The sequence below is a fragment of the Corapipo altera genome, unplaced genomic scaffold, assembly GCF_003945725.1.
Source record: "Corapipo altera isolate COAL_440 unplaced genomic scaffold, ASM394572v1 55, whole genome shotgun sequence".
Classification (NCBI taxonomy): Eukaryota; Metazoa; Chordata; class Aves; order Passeriformes; family Pipridae; genus Corapipo; species Corapipo altera.
The window spans coordinates 10,364,050-10,383,698 of NW_020884882.1; the positions used below are offsets into that span (position 1 = coordinate 10,364,050).

The 19,649-nt window shown below is 41.7% G+C and overlaps 1 protein-coding gene across 12 annotated transcripts in view; it reads right to left on the reverse strand.

Annotated features, from left to right (window-relative positions):
- The window catches only part of CADPS (calcium dependent secretion activator), a 170,344-nt gene that overhangs the window by 36,774 nt on the left and 113,921 nt on the right, over positions 1 to 19,649 (reverse strand). For 5 of the 12 annotated variants that reach the window (XM_027640318.1, XM_027640311.1, XM_027640309.1 and 2 more), the window contains 6 exons: positions 18,744 to 18,752; positions 14,429 to 14,585; positions 13,292 to 13,433; positions 6,519 to 6,665; positions 3,241 to 3,396; positions 227 to 374 (listed from right to left, as the gene is read on the reverse strand). In XM_027640318.1, the coding sequence (XP_027496119.1) occupies positions 227 to 374; positions 3,241 to 3,396; positions 6,519 to 6,665; positions 13,292 to 13,433; positions 14,429 to 14,585; positions 18,744 to 18,752 (759 nt within the window). The remainder of the gene's footprint in view (positions 1 to 226; positions 375 to 3,240; positions 3,397 to 6,518; positions 6,666 to 13,291; positions 13,434 to 14,428; positions 14,586 to 18,743; positions 18,753 to 19,649) is intronic. The other 7 variants (XM_027640317.1, XM_027640315.1, XM_027640314.1 and 4 more) reach the window with 3 other exon arrangements.

Consider the following 19,649-nt stretch of genomic DNA (forward strand, 5'->3'; position numbering starts at 1 on the left):
GTATGCATACCACAGTCCTTGCAAAAAGCCACTCCTAAGTGACAGGGATTCCGAATGTTTCTATTCATTAGATTTGAGAGCAACCCCCTGTACATTCATCTGCACACTCTCTATGGAAGACTAAATCCACAACCGATACAACGTCTCTGAAACGAGCACAACAGGAGATAGGAAATTTCATGACATTGCTTTTAAAAGCTGTGAAAGGAAGAACCTTCATTTTTACCTCTTGGCCCATTTCCATACTGCAAAGCTTTGTTGACTGAGCTTTGGCATCCACCATGACATTAAACATGGTGCATATTGACTGAGGGACTCGGAAATCTGTTGATCGGCTGGTTTTCTGCAGTTTTACTTCAAATGCAATCCTTGTTCTGTGAAGGAAAGTAGAAAAAGATGTGTCAGTAGCTTTTAAACATTCTGAAGTCAATAATAATAACGTGAAACAATTCTGAGAAGAGTTTGAGAAGCCAGAAAGCCGAATGCTGCTGGGAGTACCACAGTGCAATTGTTACAAATGTGCTTTTACTAGAAATTATTTTGCAGTTTAAAAAGAAGCCCACTTTCCAGAATACACACTATTTATGAAGTGTGCAATGGTTTCAGGGAAACTATGACTTTCTCATGCTTGATAAACAGTGTGATGACGTTACAAACAGCAGTGTCAATATACATCTATAATTTGGTTGCATTAGCTGGTTTATAATCACAGCCTGTCACACTAGAGGAAGCTCCTATTGCTTCCTGATATCAACTACAAATAACAGAAACTCCTTCATCACTTGACTGAAAGGACATTGCCAGACCATTGCATTTTTAGGTCTCCATGATGGTATTTGATTGCTAAGTTCCTAACTGTCTTATAAGTTCATAAATTCGTAATTGTCCTTTCAGTATGAGCACACGCACATGCATCGCACAAGCCCACACCTCACTGCTCTCCTGAGGTTTCACTGAGCACAAATTTGACATCTCTGGCAGTTACAAACTGATACAGTGATATACCAAGAGCTTTGTTGGGCCAAAGACTGAAGAATCTGATCCTGTGTCGTATTTTAAATACCAAGGCATTTGTGACTCTAACATGGGAATGCTCTGCAGTGTGGTGGGCATTGTCTTGCCTTTCTTTGGAGCCCCTCTGCATATTCCAGAGGTAGTTCAGTAATCTAAGCTAACACAGAACAATTATCACATCAGACAGAATCTGCCAACAAATTAACATAGGAGCTTCAATTTAGAAATAACAAATAATATCAGCTGCAGCTCAGGAATAACTCTGAACTTGGATGATCCCCCAAGGGTTATGCAAATGAAAACTCATTTACAAATGTGAAGTTCCCGTTCTCGGGATCAGATCTGAGTTTGTACATAGGTCCTTCTTGCCTGGATTTATTAGTTAACAGGCCTTCCTTGCAAGGGCTGCTTTCCTGACAGCCCTGAAATACAACCAAGTGCGGAAAGCGGGGTGGCTCCTCCATGGATTCAACAGTTCAGAGACAGACGCGAAGAAAAATGTTGTGTCAAACTGAAATTGCTAAAGAAACCTTAGCCAGGCCCTGTTTGCAGGTGATATAAATAGGGAAGGCAGCATATTGGTTTACATCAGCAGTGGCATTTGAACTGATTTAATTACCAGTGCCAGATTTAGCCTGGACTCGGGGACTAGAATCTTGGTAATTACTGAAAGGACCTAAGGAGACTTGGGATTTTCCATCTCCTTGCAGAAAGGAGCATGTTCCTACTTATGCTCAGAACCATTATTTATAGTCATACCAGTACAAGCTGGGTCAGGTTTTTACAGGGGGGCAACACATTTGTAGAAAGGTTGAGGCAATTGGAAAAAAAACCAACCCTGGCTTCCAAGCACTCAAACCCTTCTTCAGATGTACCTAGAAGTTTGCTTATTTTTCCCAGTTACCTCAGCTGAGCCAACCTGGTTTGATTTCTACAGACCATTGCAGCTATAACTGGAACCAAGGGGCTTTGGTTCCAATTAAAGAAAAAATAAACCAAAAATAATAAATAATAACACCCCCCCAAAAAACCCCCCCAAAAAAATCCAAAAAACCTCCCCAAAAAAACCAAAAAAGAAAGTAAGAGTTTTGCTTGTGATGCTGCGGCAGAGCAGAGAGCAGAGTTCCAGCACTGAGTTTGCTCCTGACAGTCTGACAACTGGAGGAGAACTGAAGCTCAGTGACCAAAGATGAGCTGCTGCAACAGAGGGAGACTTGCTCAATGTCAAAGACATTATCTCACTGCACTTTAAATGCACTGGGGTTTATTCCAGGATGGTAAGAGCAAGCCTCATTGCCTGTCTTCCTGCCTGCATCCCAAGGACTGAATGTGCCTTCCTCTGTGGTGACACTGCACATCCAGGCTGTGAGGAACAGACAATAAATGCCACATTCACACTCACAGAGTGGCCAGGAAACTGTGGTATAGAACAGCCACATCACACACTACAGCTAATACTAGCATGCACCAGCTGTACTTGACACGCATTTTTCCTCTGGTTGATCTCTTTGTCTATGCATTTCTGCACAATGAAATACATAGTTCATTTTTTCTTCTTGCCTCATCACCTCTGATACCAATGGACATAAATTGCTGTGCAGAGCTTGGAAATTTAACCTCAATATTTTGCTTTCAAAATGACAGCTGCCAGTATGTCTAAAAGGTTCTTAAAGAAATCTCTGTTTTGGAAGACGTGCAGGTGACTATCCTATAATGTGGCTGATGATGCAATACCTTTTCTCAATCAGCAGCAGATGTGAAACCTGTGTGCCTTTTTCTGATAATTTTTTTCTTGTTTTTTTGTCATGGATCTGCGTTTTTTAGGTGAGTGCTGGGATCTTTCTTGGGGCTATGCCTTCAGCACTCAACATCATCACTCCAAACTGCGTTTTCAAAGGCTTGACTGCATGTGTAGCACTGCAAATAAGAACTATGTAAAAAGCTTGAAAGAATGGGTGATTTATTGTCTTACTGTGAAAAGGTACACTCTAAAGTCTCAACAGAGAAGTGTTTGCTTAGGAGAGTCCACAATTCACAGGCAATGGGGTGAATTCCACTTTTTAGGGTGGAACAGGCTTTCCACTGCATCTCTGCTGGGCAGAGCCGGGCTGGGGTCACTAATAAATGGTGGTTGAAATGAAATTTCATTGATAATAAGACATAAAAACCCATTGCATCCTGTGAGCTGCTGTGAGAAACACGACTGGCTCGCTCATGGGCACGCACCTTTTCACACAGGACTCAATCATGTCACTCGCCATAAGCTTCAAGCGCTGCTCTAAGTGTTTTCCAAACTCCTCCTCAGGCCAGTGCAAATCCCGAATGAAGGTCTGTAGGGCATCAAGTTTCCAGAACATATCTTCCGAGGTGCCTGATCCATTGCTGGCAGGGCAAAACGAGAACAAAAGTCAGAAGTGGCATCAGGCTCTTTGCAACCTGATGTGGAGACCATTCCTGCAACAACTGTAGGGCAGACAGTATTTTCATACACAGGACAACGCTGGCCATCTCCACCATCAGGATTTTGAGTTTTACCATACAGTTGCCTAATCTACCTTGCTGTCATCACCCACAAAACTTTCCAGACCAGATGAGTAAGACAACATTGAGTTACACATATTAACGGGAAGTATGGTAAAAATCAGCCTTAGTTAATAACCACATTAACATATGTGATTATTAAGAATTAAGGCCAGAAACTGTGGGAGAAAATCCTTGATCAATAATAACTGCCATACTAGGCTGTATGCAGTTATTAAGATTTAGGGTTTCATGCAATTCTCCTCCCTCCAAATTATATCTTGAGTTTGCCTTGTCCCCCCATTGAGGCCCTGTTTCCAGGTAAGGGACAGTGCTAACAAGTGGTGAGCGAGGACACACTTTATCTCTTGAACAGCTGAAAAAAAACTGGGGTAAGTAAATTGAGCTAAGGGCACTAGGCAGCTCATATCCAGGAGTTTTGGCAGGATTGACTGCTGCACCCTTTTCTTGCAAAGGCAGTTACAGGACAATGAATTTACATTCTTTTAAAATTTATTTTGCAACAACTTTGGTCAGCCACAAAACTCTTAATTTCTCTTCCAAGCACATATTCTTGTACCCATAGTCCTGCCCAGATGGAAGTCTTTGGTCCTGTAGTGTGTAGATACACCAGCTCTTTTCACAGTATAATTATATCTCAAACCTCCACTTACAGAATAAAAATACAGAACTGGATTGCGCTCTGTTTGTGCAGAGAAATTTATGCATCCATAACCCTTTTCTCTCCCTCTCTCCTTCTCCCTCACTTCTTTTTTTTTTTTTTTTTTTTTTTCTCCAGAACAATTACCAAGGGAGCTTCAAGAGTTTCAACCCCCTCCTCGCATACCACTAATGCTAACACGGTAATTTATAAGATATTTAACACACCATGCATTACCACTTGTGCTGACATCATCTATAGAAACAGATGAGGGAGGGTGTTTCTATTGTGACAGATGCCAGCTGCATTGAGTTAATGCTAGAGGAGCTCGGAGCTAATGCAAACAGGGCTACTGCCAGGTGAGAACTGTAGTCCCAACATGCCAGAGGGGTCCTGCGGGGTCCTGGGCTTACAGTCAACGAGATAAAGAATCGTCTCGGTTGTAGGAGAAACGTATCTGACACTAAGCAACAGGTAACATGTCCTTGATGGAGGGGAAGGGTGAGTAAAAGGAAACCAGGGAGATGAAAAGATAAAGAATCAGGCATTTCCTTTAGCCAGGGGACAGGCTTGTACGACAGTCTCACATGTTCATCTACCACCAGTTTTCAGTTGTGCCTGGTTCAAACCTGTGCTTAGGTGTAAATCAGCTTTAACAGTCTAAACCCAGTTTTTGAACTGCATAAATTTACATTTTAAGTGATTTAATGTGTACAAATATAGTAATTGGTATTTACTACAACAGCAATATTACGACATCCATTTGGTTTCAAAATTTTAAAAGTATTATTCTCAGTCTTTTTCTCACTTTTGATTAGGGCTCCATCCAAGTAAACAATATAGTATATTAATTTCCAAAATGCACTGTTCTTATTTTGCTTGTAAGCACCACAATTACTCTAATCACGCAGGCAGCTTGCAGTATACCATTGATTCTCAAGCACTTTCAGAGGAATTATCCAATTTTCTGTCATTACTTGATTCTTATCTTTTCAAGGGCGATACCACAAAGCATGCACAGAGAAAGATTAAAACTTTCATGTACTCTTTACAGACAACTGCCTAAGCTAGCCTTTAATATAGCTATCTTAGCATGAATATGAGTTGTATGGCTTTGAAACGTAAACAACCATGCTAATGTTTTAAAAGCTTTTAAAATGTATTAAAAAAAAAATCTCACATCAGTGTTTGGTTTACTTTGATTTGTTACCGGTGCTCTGCAATCCCGCCTGCGCCAGGTTAATGACAGAAACGTTCTGGTGGACTCCAGGTGTAGATGTAATTGAAGGTGCTTCAGTAACACTGAAGGGGGGGAGTTTTGGGGGGGGTTCTTCATTTTACCTCTTAAGTGAGAGGGTAGAGGAAAAGCACCACTGAGGAAAAGCTGGCTGAGAACACCCTATGCCAACCCTAAACAACGCACTAGGAATTTAGGAGGAGGATTGACAAGACATGTTTCCATGTTGGGATGTTCATCTCAAATGAGAAGATTTGGGTTGAGCCCACTGTGTACCACCCTCCACACTGCTCAGTGATGGGACTTTTAAGGGAGATCTCCTATAAGAAGAGAACTTGCCTAATCTGTGCTGAGGATCTGTGGTATGTTCCTTCTGAGCTCCACACACGCACCCTGGGACACTTGGACAGGGAGGTGGGAGCACAGAGTAAAAGGCTCCTACAGATTGACTGCTTTGACACTGTGCCTGATTTTCTAAGCCATGACCTAAAGCTCACATTGAAATATCTTTCTTTAGTTGGTCATGGCATTATTCAGGCAGCAATGATGGCTATGGAGCTTTAATTACTCTCTGGGGCCTCCCCCAACATGAATAAAAACTGTTGCAGGGTACTGCTCTTTCTTAGATTGCTTCATCAAAATCAAGACAAAAATAATCTGGGAAATGCAGAGCTTGCATTAAACAAAATTCACTTTTAGATCTACATCTGGTCCACAGAAATTGGTTGACTGGCATTGAAACTGGTTCATCTCTTTTGGACAAAACTCTTTGCTGAGACACATAATGTCACATTGTAAGTTCGGTGGTTTGTATGTTGTTCAAACCATGGCCCATTGTTGACAGCTATTTTGTACAGCAAGATACTTGCTCAAACTCTCAGTGGGAGTTGAGACAAATTTTCAAGATTTATACAAAAAAACCCTCAAAATACACATGCCAGAAATTCACTAGTGTCTCATTCAGAAAACGTCTAATTAACTGTATCACTCTTTAAAGTTTTATGTAATGCACAGAAACAAACAATACATATCCATGCCAAGATTACTTTAAATTTAAATGAGATCTAATTTGAACTGAATACACACTCAGAATCATAAATAGCAGCCATCCATGACGGTGCAGAAAAGCTAGGCATTTGTGGGATGCCTAGTGGGATGTTAACTGGTAGATTTGGTACTTTAGGGAGATTCACATTTGGTAGATTCACATTGGGCAGATTACTTGTTAAACTCCTGTGGAAGAAACAGACAGAAAGAAAAAATACCATAACAGTGACAATGCCGATGTAGCAGAAGCACATGACACTCAGAAACAAATCTGCAAAGTTCACAGCACAAGGACAGTTAAAAAACTAAAGCAAAACATTTCAGAAAGAAGCATGAGTATGGAAGCTTAAGTGTACTAGGTTTGCAGTCTGCAATAAAAATCAAGTTCCTAAAAAAAACCCCAAAACAAACCAGAATGGAAAGAAGAATCACAAAGTAGCAAATTAAAAAAGTACTCAAACATCCATGAAAATAACTCCACCTTCAAGTCCTGATATCGTTTCAAAGTGCTGAGAGCAGCCTTTCTTCCAAAAAATCTCTCTTGTAAGTAAAAGTTTCAGTTCTTACACACTTAAGTTGGATGAAAGAGCTAAACTAAGAGATCTGCTAAGGAATTAGGAATTGAAATAATGAATAGATCTTGCCACTGAATTCAGTGGAGTCAGGCTTTCTCTGCAAAACCTCTCTTTGTCTTAGGCCCTATAAATAACAAAGAAGGGCTAATCTGGAGTGATGAAACAGTGAACTACAAGGTTCTTCCTCAGTGAAGACTGTGCCCTGATCCTCCCTTGCATTCCTGTGTGTGAAAAAAATGGGTCCTGCAGGTTGCCCAGCCCTCATATGTGCACTGCGAATAAACTGCACTTCATAAATAAATCCAGGACTGGTATGTGACTGTTTCTTGGCTAGAAATGGGCCATGAGGTGATTAAGACATTGAAAGGTTAATTTATGAAGCATGTGTACTTTGGCATCTTGACTTCAATCAGTATTTTCAGATGTGCAACTGTTATGCAAAAGGGGGTGAGTATCTTGATCTAATGTAACATTCTCCCCTAAGACAACGTGTGTGTAACAGCACTGCACGCCCAAAGTTTGGAGTCCACCCTGACATATTTCAGTGTGCTAGGTCTCTAGATGTTATAATTGGTCTAATTCTGTTTTAATGGGTATCTCATCACAGCTTATGTTTTACGTGCAAAATAAAAACAAAATGGGATTTAGGAATCAGCAAAAGATAGAACTCAATTACCCAACTCCCATGTCTCCTGGCTTACAGAAGAAGGGCCAGTTTCCAAGGAATGCCTTGTTTCTCCCTTCACCCAGTAATGCTGTATGCCCCAGTGGTACACAACCCATAGGCGGTTTTACAGTCCCATAGGAGGAACAAAACCAGATTATTTTGACACTGTTTTCACTGGATCGTTACTTGGGCTCAGTGAAAATGGAATCAGGACTTCAGGATTTCAGCTTCACTCTGCACTGCTGAAGCTACTGAAAGCTTTTCTATTGATGTACACAGCTTCAGCATCCAAACTTCCCTGCTCTCAGTCACTGCATCAGGATATGCCACCTCTGGAGGCCTCTCCCATTCCCCTGGATTAAATTAGCTACTGTACAGGCAGCATAATATGGACTGTTAGGAAACTATCAAATTATACACTATGTCTTTCAAGGCATATTCAAATCTTAGCAATCTTCCTGAGCCACATTTTGAACTTCATTTCTTACTACAAGTTTTATGGATCAAACCCCAAAGTAATGGAACTGAGCTGGCTGCACTGAATGAATGTTTCCTAATGCAACAGACGATGTGAACCACACTTCTGCAAGAGCTCAGCCTGTCATTGGTGGCAAGTACTAGGGAATATATTTCATTCTTATTCTCCCTTTGTGAATAAAATCCCTTGTTGGGGAGAAAAATCACAAATCAAAGTATTTTTCTAGTGAAAAAACCACAACTATGTTCTTATTTTTTTTCCTTACATATTTCTTAGAAGATTTGATTTCCTGCTATCTTGCTTGTTGTCTTTGTCAGGCAATAAGCAGACAGGAGAATTCACTACCATCAGAAAGATGCCCATTGTTTCCATTCATACTGTATCTGCTGATAAGATGATATGACTATTGAATGAGACACAGACTCCATAGTGATTGAGAGAGTGTTAAATCTTCAGAACTGGCAGTGCATGTGGTTAGATACTGATACGGAATGAATAAAGAAATAGCAAGAGGTGGACAACATATAAATGTATAAGGAAAAGCAACTTAAATAACTTAGCCAGATGGTAAATACATAAATCAGAGGACCTTTGGTTTTAATATTAAAATTCAAGAAGTGACAGTGTTATATTAATAAAAACACTGTATTAATAAAATATGACTTCTAGAGTAAACAGTATACTATATTCACACGGAAACATATTTCTTTTATACAACACATTATTTTGCTGATGCAAGAATATGTTGCAAGAATAAGTTAGTACTCTTAATACAAAACAAAACAGCAAAATAATGGAGTATATTATGTTAACATACAGTTACTAATTTAAAAAATATTCTCCTGAATTGACATGCACAGTTTTGCAGGTTCAACCGATCTAATTATCTGACTAACAGTTGCAGTGAGACCTGTAAAAAATGATTAATATTACCAACAAATGTTCCATAAAGCCTGCAGTTGCTCAGACCATAAAACTACAGGTCCAAGATGAGAAACCGTTTCTAGAAGCCAGCCATGCCTATTTAATATAGATGGCTAAATATAACCTCAGCCATCAGGCAGGGAATGTGGGCATTTGCATCAACAAGATGAGGGCTGTCTGATTTAAGACGACTCAGCTTCAGGACTGGATCCTGATATGTTTGATAAAAGACGCACGCTCTGGAGCTGTACCGCTTGTTTTCTTGGCTTCTTCTGCTTCAGCCCCGTTTGTGTCTGTTAGCTGTGAAAATGGCTTTCACCTGTACTGTCTGCTGGGAAATTCTCAGTGCAAACAGACTGGTAACGTCCCCCTGGACAACATCCCAACGCTCACACGGTACTGCAGCACCGATCACACAGAACATGTCCGAAGGCACCGGGGCTGCTCCTGCAGAGCTGCCCTAGTAATGAAAGGAGGGCAGAAAAAATCACAGTATTTTTACTGAGCTGTCTCCTGGGTTCAGAATAGAGCTAAATGAGACTCTTGGCCATACTTAAATGCTCAGTTCCTACGGGATGCCTGAAATGATTTAGTGAGGGAAGATGCAAACGCCTGTCTCTTCCATCTCTATAAACACTTAAAACCTCACTGCTGAGGCTGAGCAAATGCTCAAGAGCAAATCTTTTCACAAAAGCCTTGATGTGAAGCAAAGAGCTTGATAGTGAAGTAGGCAGTCAAATCTGTGCTCTTCCTGTGACTGACACCCAGAATAGTAACAAAAATACTCACTTTCACTACAACGGTGCTTCTTTTAAGGGGAAACATTTTCCACTGGCATTTTGTAGTTGTACAACCTTATAAAGCGATTAATATAATCCTATTGTTCGAATTCTGACATTTATATTAATGATACATTTAAAAGTAGTTTGCAAAGGGTTAGTGAGCAACTAAAAGATGCTAAAGCCAGGACTGCAGTGCATTAGAGACAGCCCTGGGTCAATGAGTAACATCTTAGTCAAGCCATTGAAACTGGCTGCCATTGCACCAGCTTTAGCATTTGCTCAAAAAGATCTTTCAACACAGACACACACACAGAGACACACACACACACACATACGTGTCTGTTGGCTGCGATATAAATCAGTGTTCTCTTAGAAGCTAGAATGAAAAAAAAAAAAACCCATTGCAAACCCTACTTTTCCAAGACCTCTCAACTCACCAGAGAACAGACCTACTCTGTATCCTGCAAACTTGGATGACTGTGCGAAGGACAAGTGTTCCACATTTCTCTCCGTGGATTCATACGAGCACACCAGCTGCTCTAGCTATAGGGCACGGACCCCCTGCAAACTCAGCAGCTCTGCAGAGGCAGATTACATAGCCCTCATAGGCACATTACATCCATGCTTTTTCCCCCCCACTTTTTCAATACTTAACAGTATCTCTCTCGCTGTTAGTGATTTCTGTACCTAACTCCTCAGAGCATAAGGTGCAGAATATTCGGCAATGAAAATAGAAGAAATACATGCTTGCAAACTGCCATCTGGTCAGGTTATGGAGGGCTACATATTTCAGCCTTGATTGCAAGCATGAGCATAGAGAAACCCTTTCAAAAGACTCTGTGCTGTGGAATAATTTCTTGGTTAACATGGGATAATGAGATTTCCTTCTCGCAATGCACTGTAGAGATCCTAAGCAGGACAACAAGAAGCTTGGTGGAACAGACAGCCATGATGGTTTGCCTTTGCTGGCCAACTTGAAGGTCTTTCTTCAAAGCAGAGGAAAACTCTGAGAGAACATACTACAGTGTTCCCGATTTCCAAAAAGCTTTTCTGAAGAGGTGGCAATAGAAGGTCACAATTTGGATGGGAATTGGCTGGTCCAAAGTATTTGAGAATCTATGGTCAAAAATTCAACTGTGCTGCAGTATGGACATGTGGAAGGAGAAGAAGACAAGAGATACAGGAGGGCAAATCAAACAAGCTAAGTTTCTAACCTGAGTTTCTCTGCAAGTTCCCTGTCGATCAGACAAAGAGGAGCAGGTGGTCTGCCCAGGAGGCAAAAGATGAAGATGCTTTAACATTTAGTTCTGAACAGAACATCAAAAGTGTCATAAGATCCTAGGAATGACACTCCTCTTTTCTTTTGCACTGTATGTGCCACCCTCTGGCACTCACTGGTGCCTTCCTTCACCGGGTCACATCACATTGAGCCAGCATTTGCAACTCGCACTTTTGTGTGCGAGACACAAGAACAAAATATGAACTAGTGAAAAAAAAACACATAGTGCATCTTTTTACCAGATGGACAGAAGCTTCTTGTGGAAAGCACCCACTTTCCTGATGGAAGAAATCTTTTAAATACCCAAGTCTGCAAGAGAAAGAGTCAATCCTGGGCTTTTGCTTGGAAATGCAATGTTCAAAGTGCTCTGTAACTGGAACTCCAGAAGGAAAGAACCATCACAAGAGAACTAAGAAAAGATCTTTTATAACTATCAAAGATAACTTTGAAATGATAGATGATGGCATACCCAGGGACAAAGCATTTTGACAGGCAAGCATCACATTGAAGTACATATGGGCATCTATAGGTAAGCCCCTAAAGTAATTAAACACCAAAATGATGACAGCTTCTGATGAAAGAAAAAAGCAAAATTAATTGTTTATTGAGTGCTTGACCCAGGTGGACAAGCACAGAGGATTAACTGCCTCTGTTGCATAACAGACAAGGAAATACAAACACATTCATTACTAAAGCAGAGCTCTGAAACTGAAGTTAATGCTAACTTCGAAGTGCAATTCTGCTTGAAGGAGTGGCTGTAAAAATGGCATTCTCCTACTCGAAAGATCTATTTCTTGTATGTTTTCTGGGTCACATCTGCTTATTTGAAACAAGATTTTTTAGGATTTTTAATCCTGTTAGCCTGCAGACCAAAGACAGCAAATGGAAAGTGAGAGAGGCTCCTGAATGCCAGCCACTTAACCCCACTCAAAACAGAGGGGATGATCAGGTGTCAAGAAAAAGTCTGGGATTTGGCAGGCAGAATCCTTACGGATGCTGAGGATGCACAAGAAAGAAAGGAAAAAACCTGGGTACTCAGACTCCAGGTTGCATATGGGAGGCTGGCTGCTGAACAAAATCTCTTTTCCTTGTAAACGGAACATATTTGGTGTGAAAAGCCCTGAAAGACCACACGTTCTTTTATACAGCAACCTCTGAGAGTGCAGTGCCACTTCACTTTGCCTAGAGAATCACAAAAAAAGCAAGGAAAAGACTCTCTCCAGAGGTCACTTGGTCCCAGTTCCTGGTTTGAGGCACTGCCAGACTCATGTTGCTTGCAAAGGGTCAACCTTTCTATTTTAATACCTTTATTAGAAGGAAAAGTCAGTTATTTTCCTTTGCAGAATCTGACTTGGCTTTATAGAGCAAGCATGACAGGGTTCAGCAATGCTTCAAAACCTGTGAAATAACAACAGTAATCCAAAGCACATGTCACATTTTTATCATTCGCCAGCTCTTGAGTTCAATTTGGGTTTTTCTCAGGCTCCCAATTTCTTGCTGGTGAACTCCTAGCTTTCCAAATGTAAGAAATGAGTCTGCTTGACTCACTTTGGTTTCTGCACGTCTAATTCTACAGGCAAGGCAGCTGGGACAGGCAAAGCTGCCCTGGACATGGGACAAGTGCAGTCACCAGCCACGGGGCTGATACGAGAGGCACACGCTGCACTATCCCCCCATGGGGTGGGTGGAAAAAATGAGTATTGGGAAGAATAAGTACAACAATGACTCACACAGGTTATAGGGTTGGACTGAACACAGTGAAGCGAGGTTTTTTTTTGTTCTGAAAGGGAGCTACTCGAGTTCAAAAGCAGCACTGGAAAAGGCCTTTTAGAATGGGATCCAAAAAGCCATGTTAGCTAAGAAGGTTTTCCCATTTTCATGCTTCCCTGTCCAAAGGCACACGGTTCAAACTGAGGCAGCAATGCATTTCAAAAAACCAATACCATTTCCCTCATTAGCCTGAAAATGCTGAAGAGATTTTTAGCAATTAACTAGAAAATCTAAAGCGCTTTCTGCGCATCCAGTCTAATGTTTGCTAATTCATCTCTGTATGAATCTCCATCCATTTGCACCCAAATTCCAATTGTATCAAAGGAGGTTTCCTTACTTTACTGGCTCCCATGACTCCCGCTCAAAGCCCCTGTGAATTGACTGTGCAATTGAGGACTCCATCAGATCGACATATCTAACAACAAGTGGAGCAAACAGGTCTTGGAGGTGTTTGTGGAATTTTCCATTGCACAAATTATCTAGAATAGATAAATAAAAGTATAGTAAGACACTACAGTTACTAAAACCTCTGTAACAAACCACAGCGTGGCACTTCATCACACAACGAATTCGTCAGCGAACAGGAAAACTTCAAGAACACAACAGGAGCTGGCATCAGGCACCAATGTTCACAACACAGACAGCAGGAATGACTTCTTACTCCAAACAAATAAACAGACAATGAATCTTCTTTTCCATTAATGTCAAGCTTACAAATACATTATTACTTCCTGTGAATAAAACAGGTGTAAGAAAAACAGCATGGCAAACATTGTGGCTTTAGCAGGTGGGAAAATCATTTCTTTACTCACTACCATGACACTGGAACTTGCTCTCTGAGGATTGGTCCCTGGATTTTTTCATGTGGTCTTAGAAAACTAACTGGGGCCCTGGTCTGGGACCTGGCTGAAGGCAATGCCAATTCTGCCACCAGCTCCCTGGGGAGCAGTTGGAGCACCCAGGCAAGTGCCAAATCCTCACACAGGTTTTTAAGGCATGGGCCCATGTGCTTTAGAGAAGAGTCTTATTTCAGAAAGTACTCTTCTTCTGAATTACTCCTGCTTCCATTTACTTTAATATTTTCCTTCCTTCAATAAAATGTTAAAGCAGGGACTGGTTTACTTCATGCTAAATAAATGCACTACACATATATAAAACAATACAGACATTTAACAACAACAAGATAGAGTACCTAATTTCCTGCTTATCAGGCAGCCATTACCAAGAGACTTGAGAAGAAGAAGCAAAATAAAAGTTCAGCTTCTCACCTTCGACTGAGGCATTTGATTTAAGGGGTGTCTGTGTGTTTTTTTTAATAGTCTCAATGGAACAAAAAAATCGAGCTGATGCTAAAAGAGTATGTACTGTAAATCTCTACTCATCTCAGTTGTCTTTGCAGTACGGAGAGGCTGAAAGTATTATCAGTAACCTGAGCCGCCCACTGAAAAGGAAATGATCAAAATACAATACATACAGTCACTACGGAGGGAATCGTTTATGAGCTGGAAGAGTGGAAAGCTGTCCCAGGTGTCTGGGGGTTGCACCTCTAACGCAGCATCCATATCCACTGCAAACAGTGACAGGAAGGTCTCCGCGTGCTCAACCATTAGGTCTGACCACCAAGCAAAGGCCTTCAGAGTTGGTAGAAAAAGATAATAAAGAAGCGTGTTAGTTCTAAGAAAGCACAGAGAAAGATGTTAGGCCACGTTATCTCCAAAAAAAAATTTTAAAAAGTGCATCCCGTGGAAACTACCTTTATTGTAAAGAGAACAGTGCTTTGGAGTGCTAGCCTGCATGGGCCATGCTAATCCCAGAATTAGTCACTGCTATTCTAAGATAAAGGTTTCTTGCAGAGGATCTGTTCAGAGCTCCACTGTAAAGGCACACAGCTATAACATGGCAAAGAAGGTTTCATCTGTTCAATTTACAATAAATGACTTCATTCATCTTTAATGATGCTAATTATCAAAAAAAAAATCAACTAATTCTTATTCTAAAGTATAGGAATTTGAGAGTTTCTTCACTGTGCTTGTGGGTTTTCTGCTGTGTTTTTCAACAGTTTAAATTTTACTTGGATTTGCTACTTCCATTTGTCTTGAAAAACTACAAGCCTGAGACATTAAAGTCTGTCCTAAATCACTCACACTCTCCTTTAAAGATATTTCAAACATGACCAGTAGAAGTTATTACAGCACTGTTCATTTTACATGGTTAGCTATACACGCCCATAGAAACACACTACTACCTTCATGATGCTACTGATTAGGAACTCATTACAAAGCTCTACTATCAACATGCCAAGGTGAAAAAACAAAAATATCTACGGCAAACCTATATTTTCACAGAGGCAGGAAAAAATTGTCTAAACTTGAAAACCAAAAAAATATCAGTGAAGTAACTCATTCTCATGCACATGGGTCCTTAAAATTGGCTGTGCGGGCTCTCTGAGGTGACATTCACATCATACATGGCTCAGATGTGAATGCTGCAGACGCATGCATGCGTGTTCAGAAGCCACTTCTGGCTGGGAACATGCAATATGAGAAGTGCTGTAGATAGGACCATGTGCTGTCGTTTTGAAGTGACGGGAAATTACTCAGCGACTTGAAGGATCTAAGGAATAGCTTTGTGGCACTCTGTGAGAAAAAGAAATTTCTAGCATAGGCACAAGAGTGGAGATGAAACAGAAGAGACTGGGAACAGAGGAATCAGTTTGAAGAGAACTGCCAGCCAGGCAGGGGCATTTTTTGCAGATTTTAGCAGACATGAATAAGCAGAATGGGCTTTCACTCTCTCAGGGTTCAGTTTTGATTCACTGATGAAGAACTGCACTGATGTGCAAAGCACAACTCCAGCTGCTGGTTCACTTGGCCATGGGGAGGGAGCAGCACCCCCAAACCAGGTTACCACCATGGACCCCTTTAATTTTTCCTGTTTTGTCCAGACTTCTCAGATGTAAAATAACCACAACAACCACCTAAATCCCAAGCTAATCTTAGATTTGGCCTGCCCTGTCAGGGGGGTGATGATGTGGACGAGGTGGGCTGTACCACGAAGGCACAGGTTCAGCGCTTGCCCGTGCCCTGAGTGGCAACACCAGGAGGAGAGTGTCCCTGTGGCCATGGCATGGGGACAAGGTGGCTACAGCAGACTCCTTTGTCTGCAAACTGTCCCCAGCCCCAGGCCTGTAGATGAAGCTGCTCAGCACGGTTGAGGGGGTGTTCAGTAGGCTCAGTGGCAGCAGTGGTGGTGGCCTTGGGCATATGCAGAGTTGATGCAGTGAGTCCACAGGGCTGAGCACTGTGGGCAGTGCTCTTCAGCTCTTCTCCCGCATTTGGTGCTGGTGTCCAACCAAGCACAGGGCTGAATTCCTGCAAGTGCCACATCAGGAGGCATAAAACCACTGTGAGACCACACAGGAAACAAAAATGTCATGACACAAGTCTGGTCCTGATGCCCGCTCCAACCTTCTCCCCAAAGCAGCAGATGGGAAAGGAGCTGTGCTGAGCAATGGGAGGGTCCTCTTAAGTTAGCAAAGCTTGGTTGTGGTTTTCAAGGAGGGTGATGGGTCTGTTCTTTCTTGATGTGGTTCCTCTGGCTGTGCCTCTGCCTGCCCAGAGCTTGCTATGGTGTCACCCACCAGACACTGCCCACAGGTCTGTGGGCACTGAGCGATCGGTACGAAGGACCAACAGCAACTGGGATTTTGGGGGGAAGGAAAAGAGAGGAGGCCAAAGAATATCTTCTGTAACAAATACCAACATAAACACTTCAGAGTCCTGCAATAAAAACCTGCTTCCACAAAAAGGGGGGGGGGGGGAAAGCTATTTTAAAAAAGAAATTACAAAAAAAAGCATGTGATCATTGGTGAAAAAAAAAATGCCCAAACCAGTAACAGTTTCTCCTTTTGCTGGAGAAGTCAAATTTCAGTTCTGTAAGTCTCTAACTTATGTCAGAATCCTCAACCTCCCCCCTAGTTTCAGTGAGCAGGACCTTCCTGCGGTGGGAGAGGTAACAACATACTTAAAAAATCTCCTTCAAGATGGTAACATTTCATTTATTTACCATCTACTTACCTGCTTTGCTTAAATCACAATGTAAAGGAGGAAAAAAAAAAGTGTGCTTTCTAGCCAAACACACCTATTATTGTATATTTTACACATGGATACACATGTATATATGTATGACCTCAAGGAGTTAAGATACATATATACATATACACATATGTATACATAGAGAGAGAAAACACAAGTTCAAAAATAGGTGAATGGCATTGTCTCTGGCACTTGTCATCAGTCATCCAGAGGAAGGGAAAAGGAGCTAGGAGACATCTGATGGGAGAGATGACACAATGACAGAGACCTCCCGCTCCCAGATTACAGATGTAGGCACACGGGTTCTGCTGCATTTCTGCCTTGTGCTGGGTTGCTTCCTTCTCATGGGTAAGGCAAACCCAACTGACTAGACACAGTACTCCTCTTGTTATGATTTTTGAACATTTTCCATGCTCAGAGTATTATTTTCTGCATTCCCATTAAGGAATCTGCCTGGATGTCCATGTAGGGAAAATGGGGCATGTTTTAAGTGCAAAACTGCTGTTTTTCAGTAAAATAAGGCATTTCTTCCGTAAGCAGTGCAACCTAATTTTCTGCTAAATATCCAAAGTAGACCAAAGAGTTGCACCTAGTAGGTCAAATGTTCTCCACATGTCAAAAAAAAGTCACCTGGAATTATATGTGAGATAAAAAAAAAGAAGTGTAATGCCTCAGCAATTCTCATTGCACTCTGACAGCATAACATGGCTACAACGCATAATAAAAATCAGTGATAAACACCCAGTCTCTTCTCTCTCTTCCTTGGGTGCAATTCAAAGTGTGCAGAGAGCTGGCCAACTGCCTGTGCACTGCTGAAATGCCACAGCCACCCTCAGGACAGGGATTCAATAACGCACCGACAGTGTGCCGGGCTCTGGAGAGAGATGGATTTCACCCTTCCAGGTCACTGTTCAGAACAAGGGACCGGGATATGCCCCCTATCCATGTTGGCATTAACCTTCTGTCTCTAATCAAAACCTTGTGACACTGCTGGAGAACAGTTCTGAGCCTTCCTCCTGGTGATCTCGGCAGTGAGGCTGGCTGAGCACGACCGGTCCTGTAACCACTTCCTTCAGAACTCTACTCTTCAAAATAACCTGTGTTTTAAAAAACAGTTTCTTCCCAGCCAGTTGTACATCCAGCCTGTGCTGGTGAGGAGTGGAATAAAACAGTTTGTGCACAAGTGCAGTGCTCTTGAGCACCCCTTGCTTTTGTAAAAATGAGGTTTATTTCACTCTTCACCCCGTATATTCTCTCTCTACATATAAATACTGTATATCCAGTACAAGGCACATACAGACAAAACCAGAGGAAGACCACTACCATTCTAGGCACTTGTGTAGTGCTTAGTCCATCTCCACCACAGTGTACTAGAGGTCAGGTGAATGCAAACGACAGGTAACAACAGGCTGAGGAGCGAGTCCAGGCAGGTAGGGTTGTGTTGGGATGTAACTGCAGCGCTCGTAAAATATACCCACTGCTGCATGCATGGACTGGACTGCTATGCCACATTTACCCTCCTGTGTCAGGCTACCAGCCCTGCAAGCAGCTGACTCGAAGTTGCTGTTACATTCCTCGGTCAAAGTTACAGAAGCGAGGGCAACCTGGGTAAAATCCCAGTAGGAAACATGGCACTGAGAGGGCATGCACGGAATATGACAGGAGTGACTCGTTTCATTCAGTTTAGTCACATACCTCTTTCCCCTGCCAGGATCATCCAAGATTGAATGAACAGTAGAAAAACAGGGAGGAAATTTAAATATGCAGTCAGGCATTAGTTGGGTTTTGTGGATTGTTGTGTATTATCAATAAGTAAAATTATACTGCAAATTTAATACACACCGGAATGATTTCTAGGTGATTGTGAAATTATTTATCAAATGCTCTTAATGTAAAATATAGTGAGTATATATAGAAATATATATCAACGGGAAGGAAAAGAGAAAATAGTGAATGAGTGTTACAATACCTACAATCATAAACAATTAACTGTTCCCTCTGAATTTTAAAATTATTCCCTTCTCAATACGCATTCAAGAGCACCAGATTTACAGAGAACTCAGGGCTCAATCCTGCAAATACTTACATGGATATGCAACATCACCTGCTTGGGTAGAAATGTCCTGACGTGCTGAGAGCAGGACTACAGCCAGCCATGCCAGCTGCCTGTGAGATCAAGTGTTTCCAGGATCAAGCCTCACGATTTTCTGGTCTATATATGACTATGACATGGTTTCAGTGGTTTTAAAACATGAACTTTTCCTGTCAAAGTGCTTTGAAGAGTTAAGAGTGGCATTAGGCCTTAGATAACCCAAATAATGAGTAACTGAGCACACACAATTCATCCTAACCTCCATGATTAGTAATTGAAGTATTCCCAATAAGCCAAGACAGAAGAGGCCAACAGGAAACCAGGTGAGTTAATCATGTACTGGAGTGGCCCAGGGAAACCTGAATGCTCAGAAAGGGACAGAAAGGAGAATTGTCCTGTTTTGTTGTCGTTTTCCTTGCTTCCCTCTGGACAGCAGGAGTTGCTGCAGGGACTCTGCTCATGCTGGCTGGAGGCACACACAGGTTATTATTTGGAAATACAACCTTTCT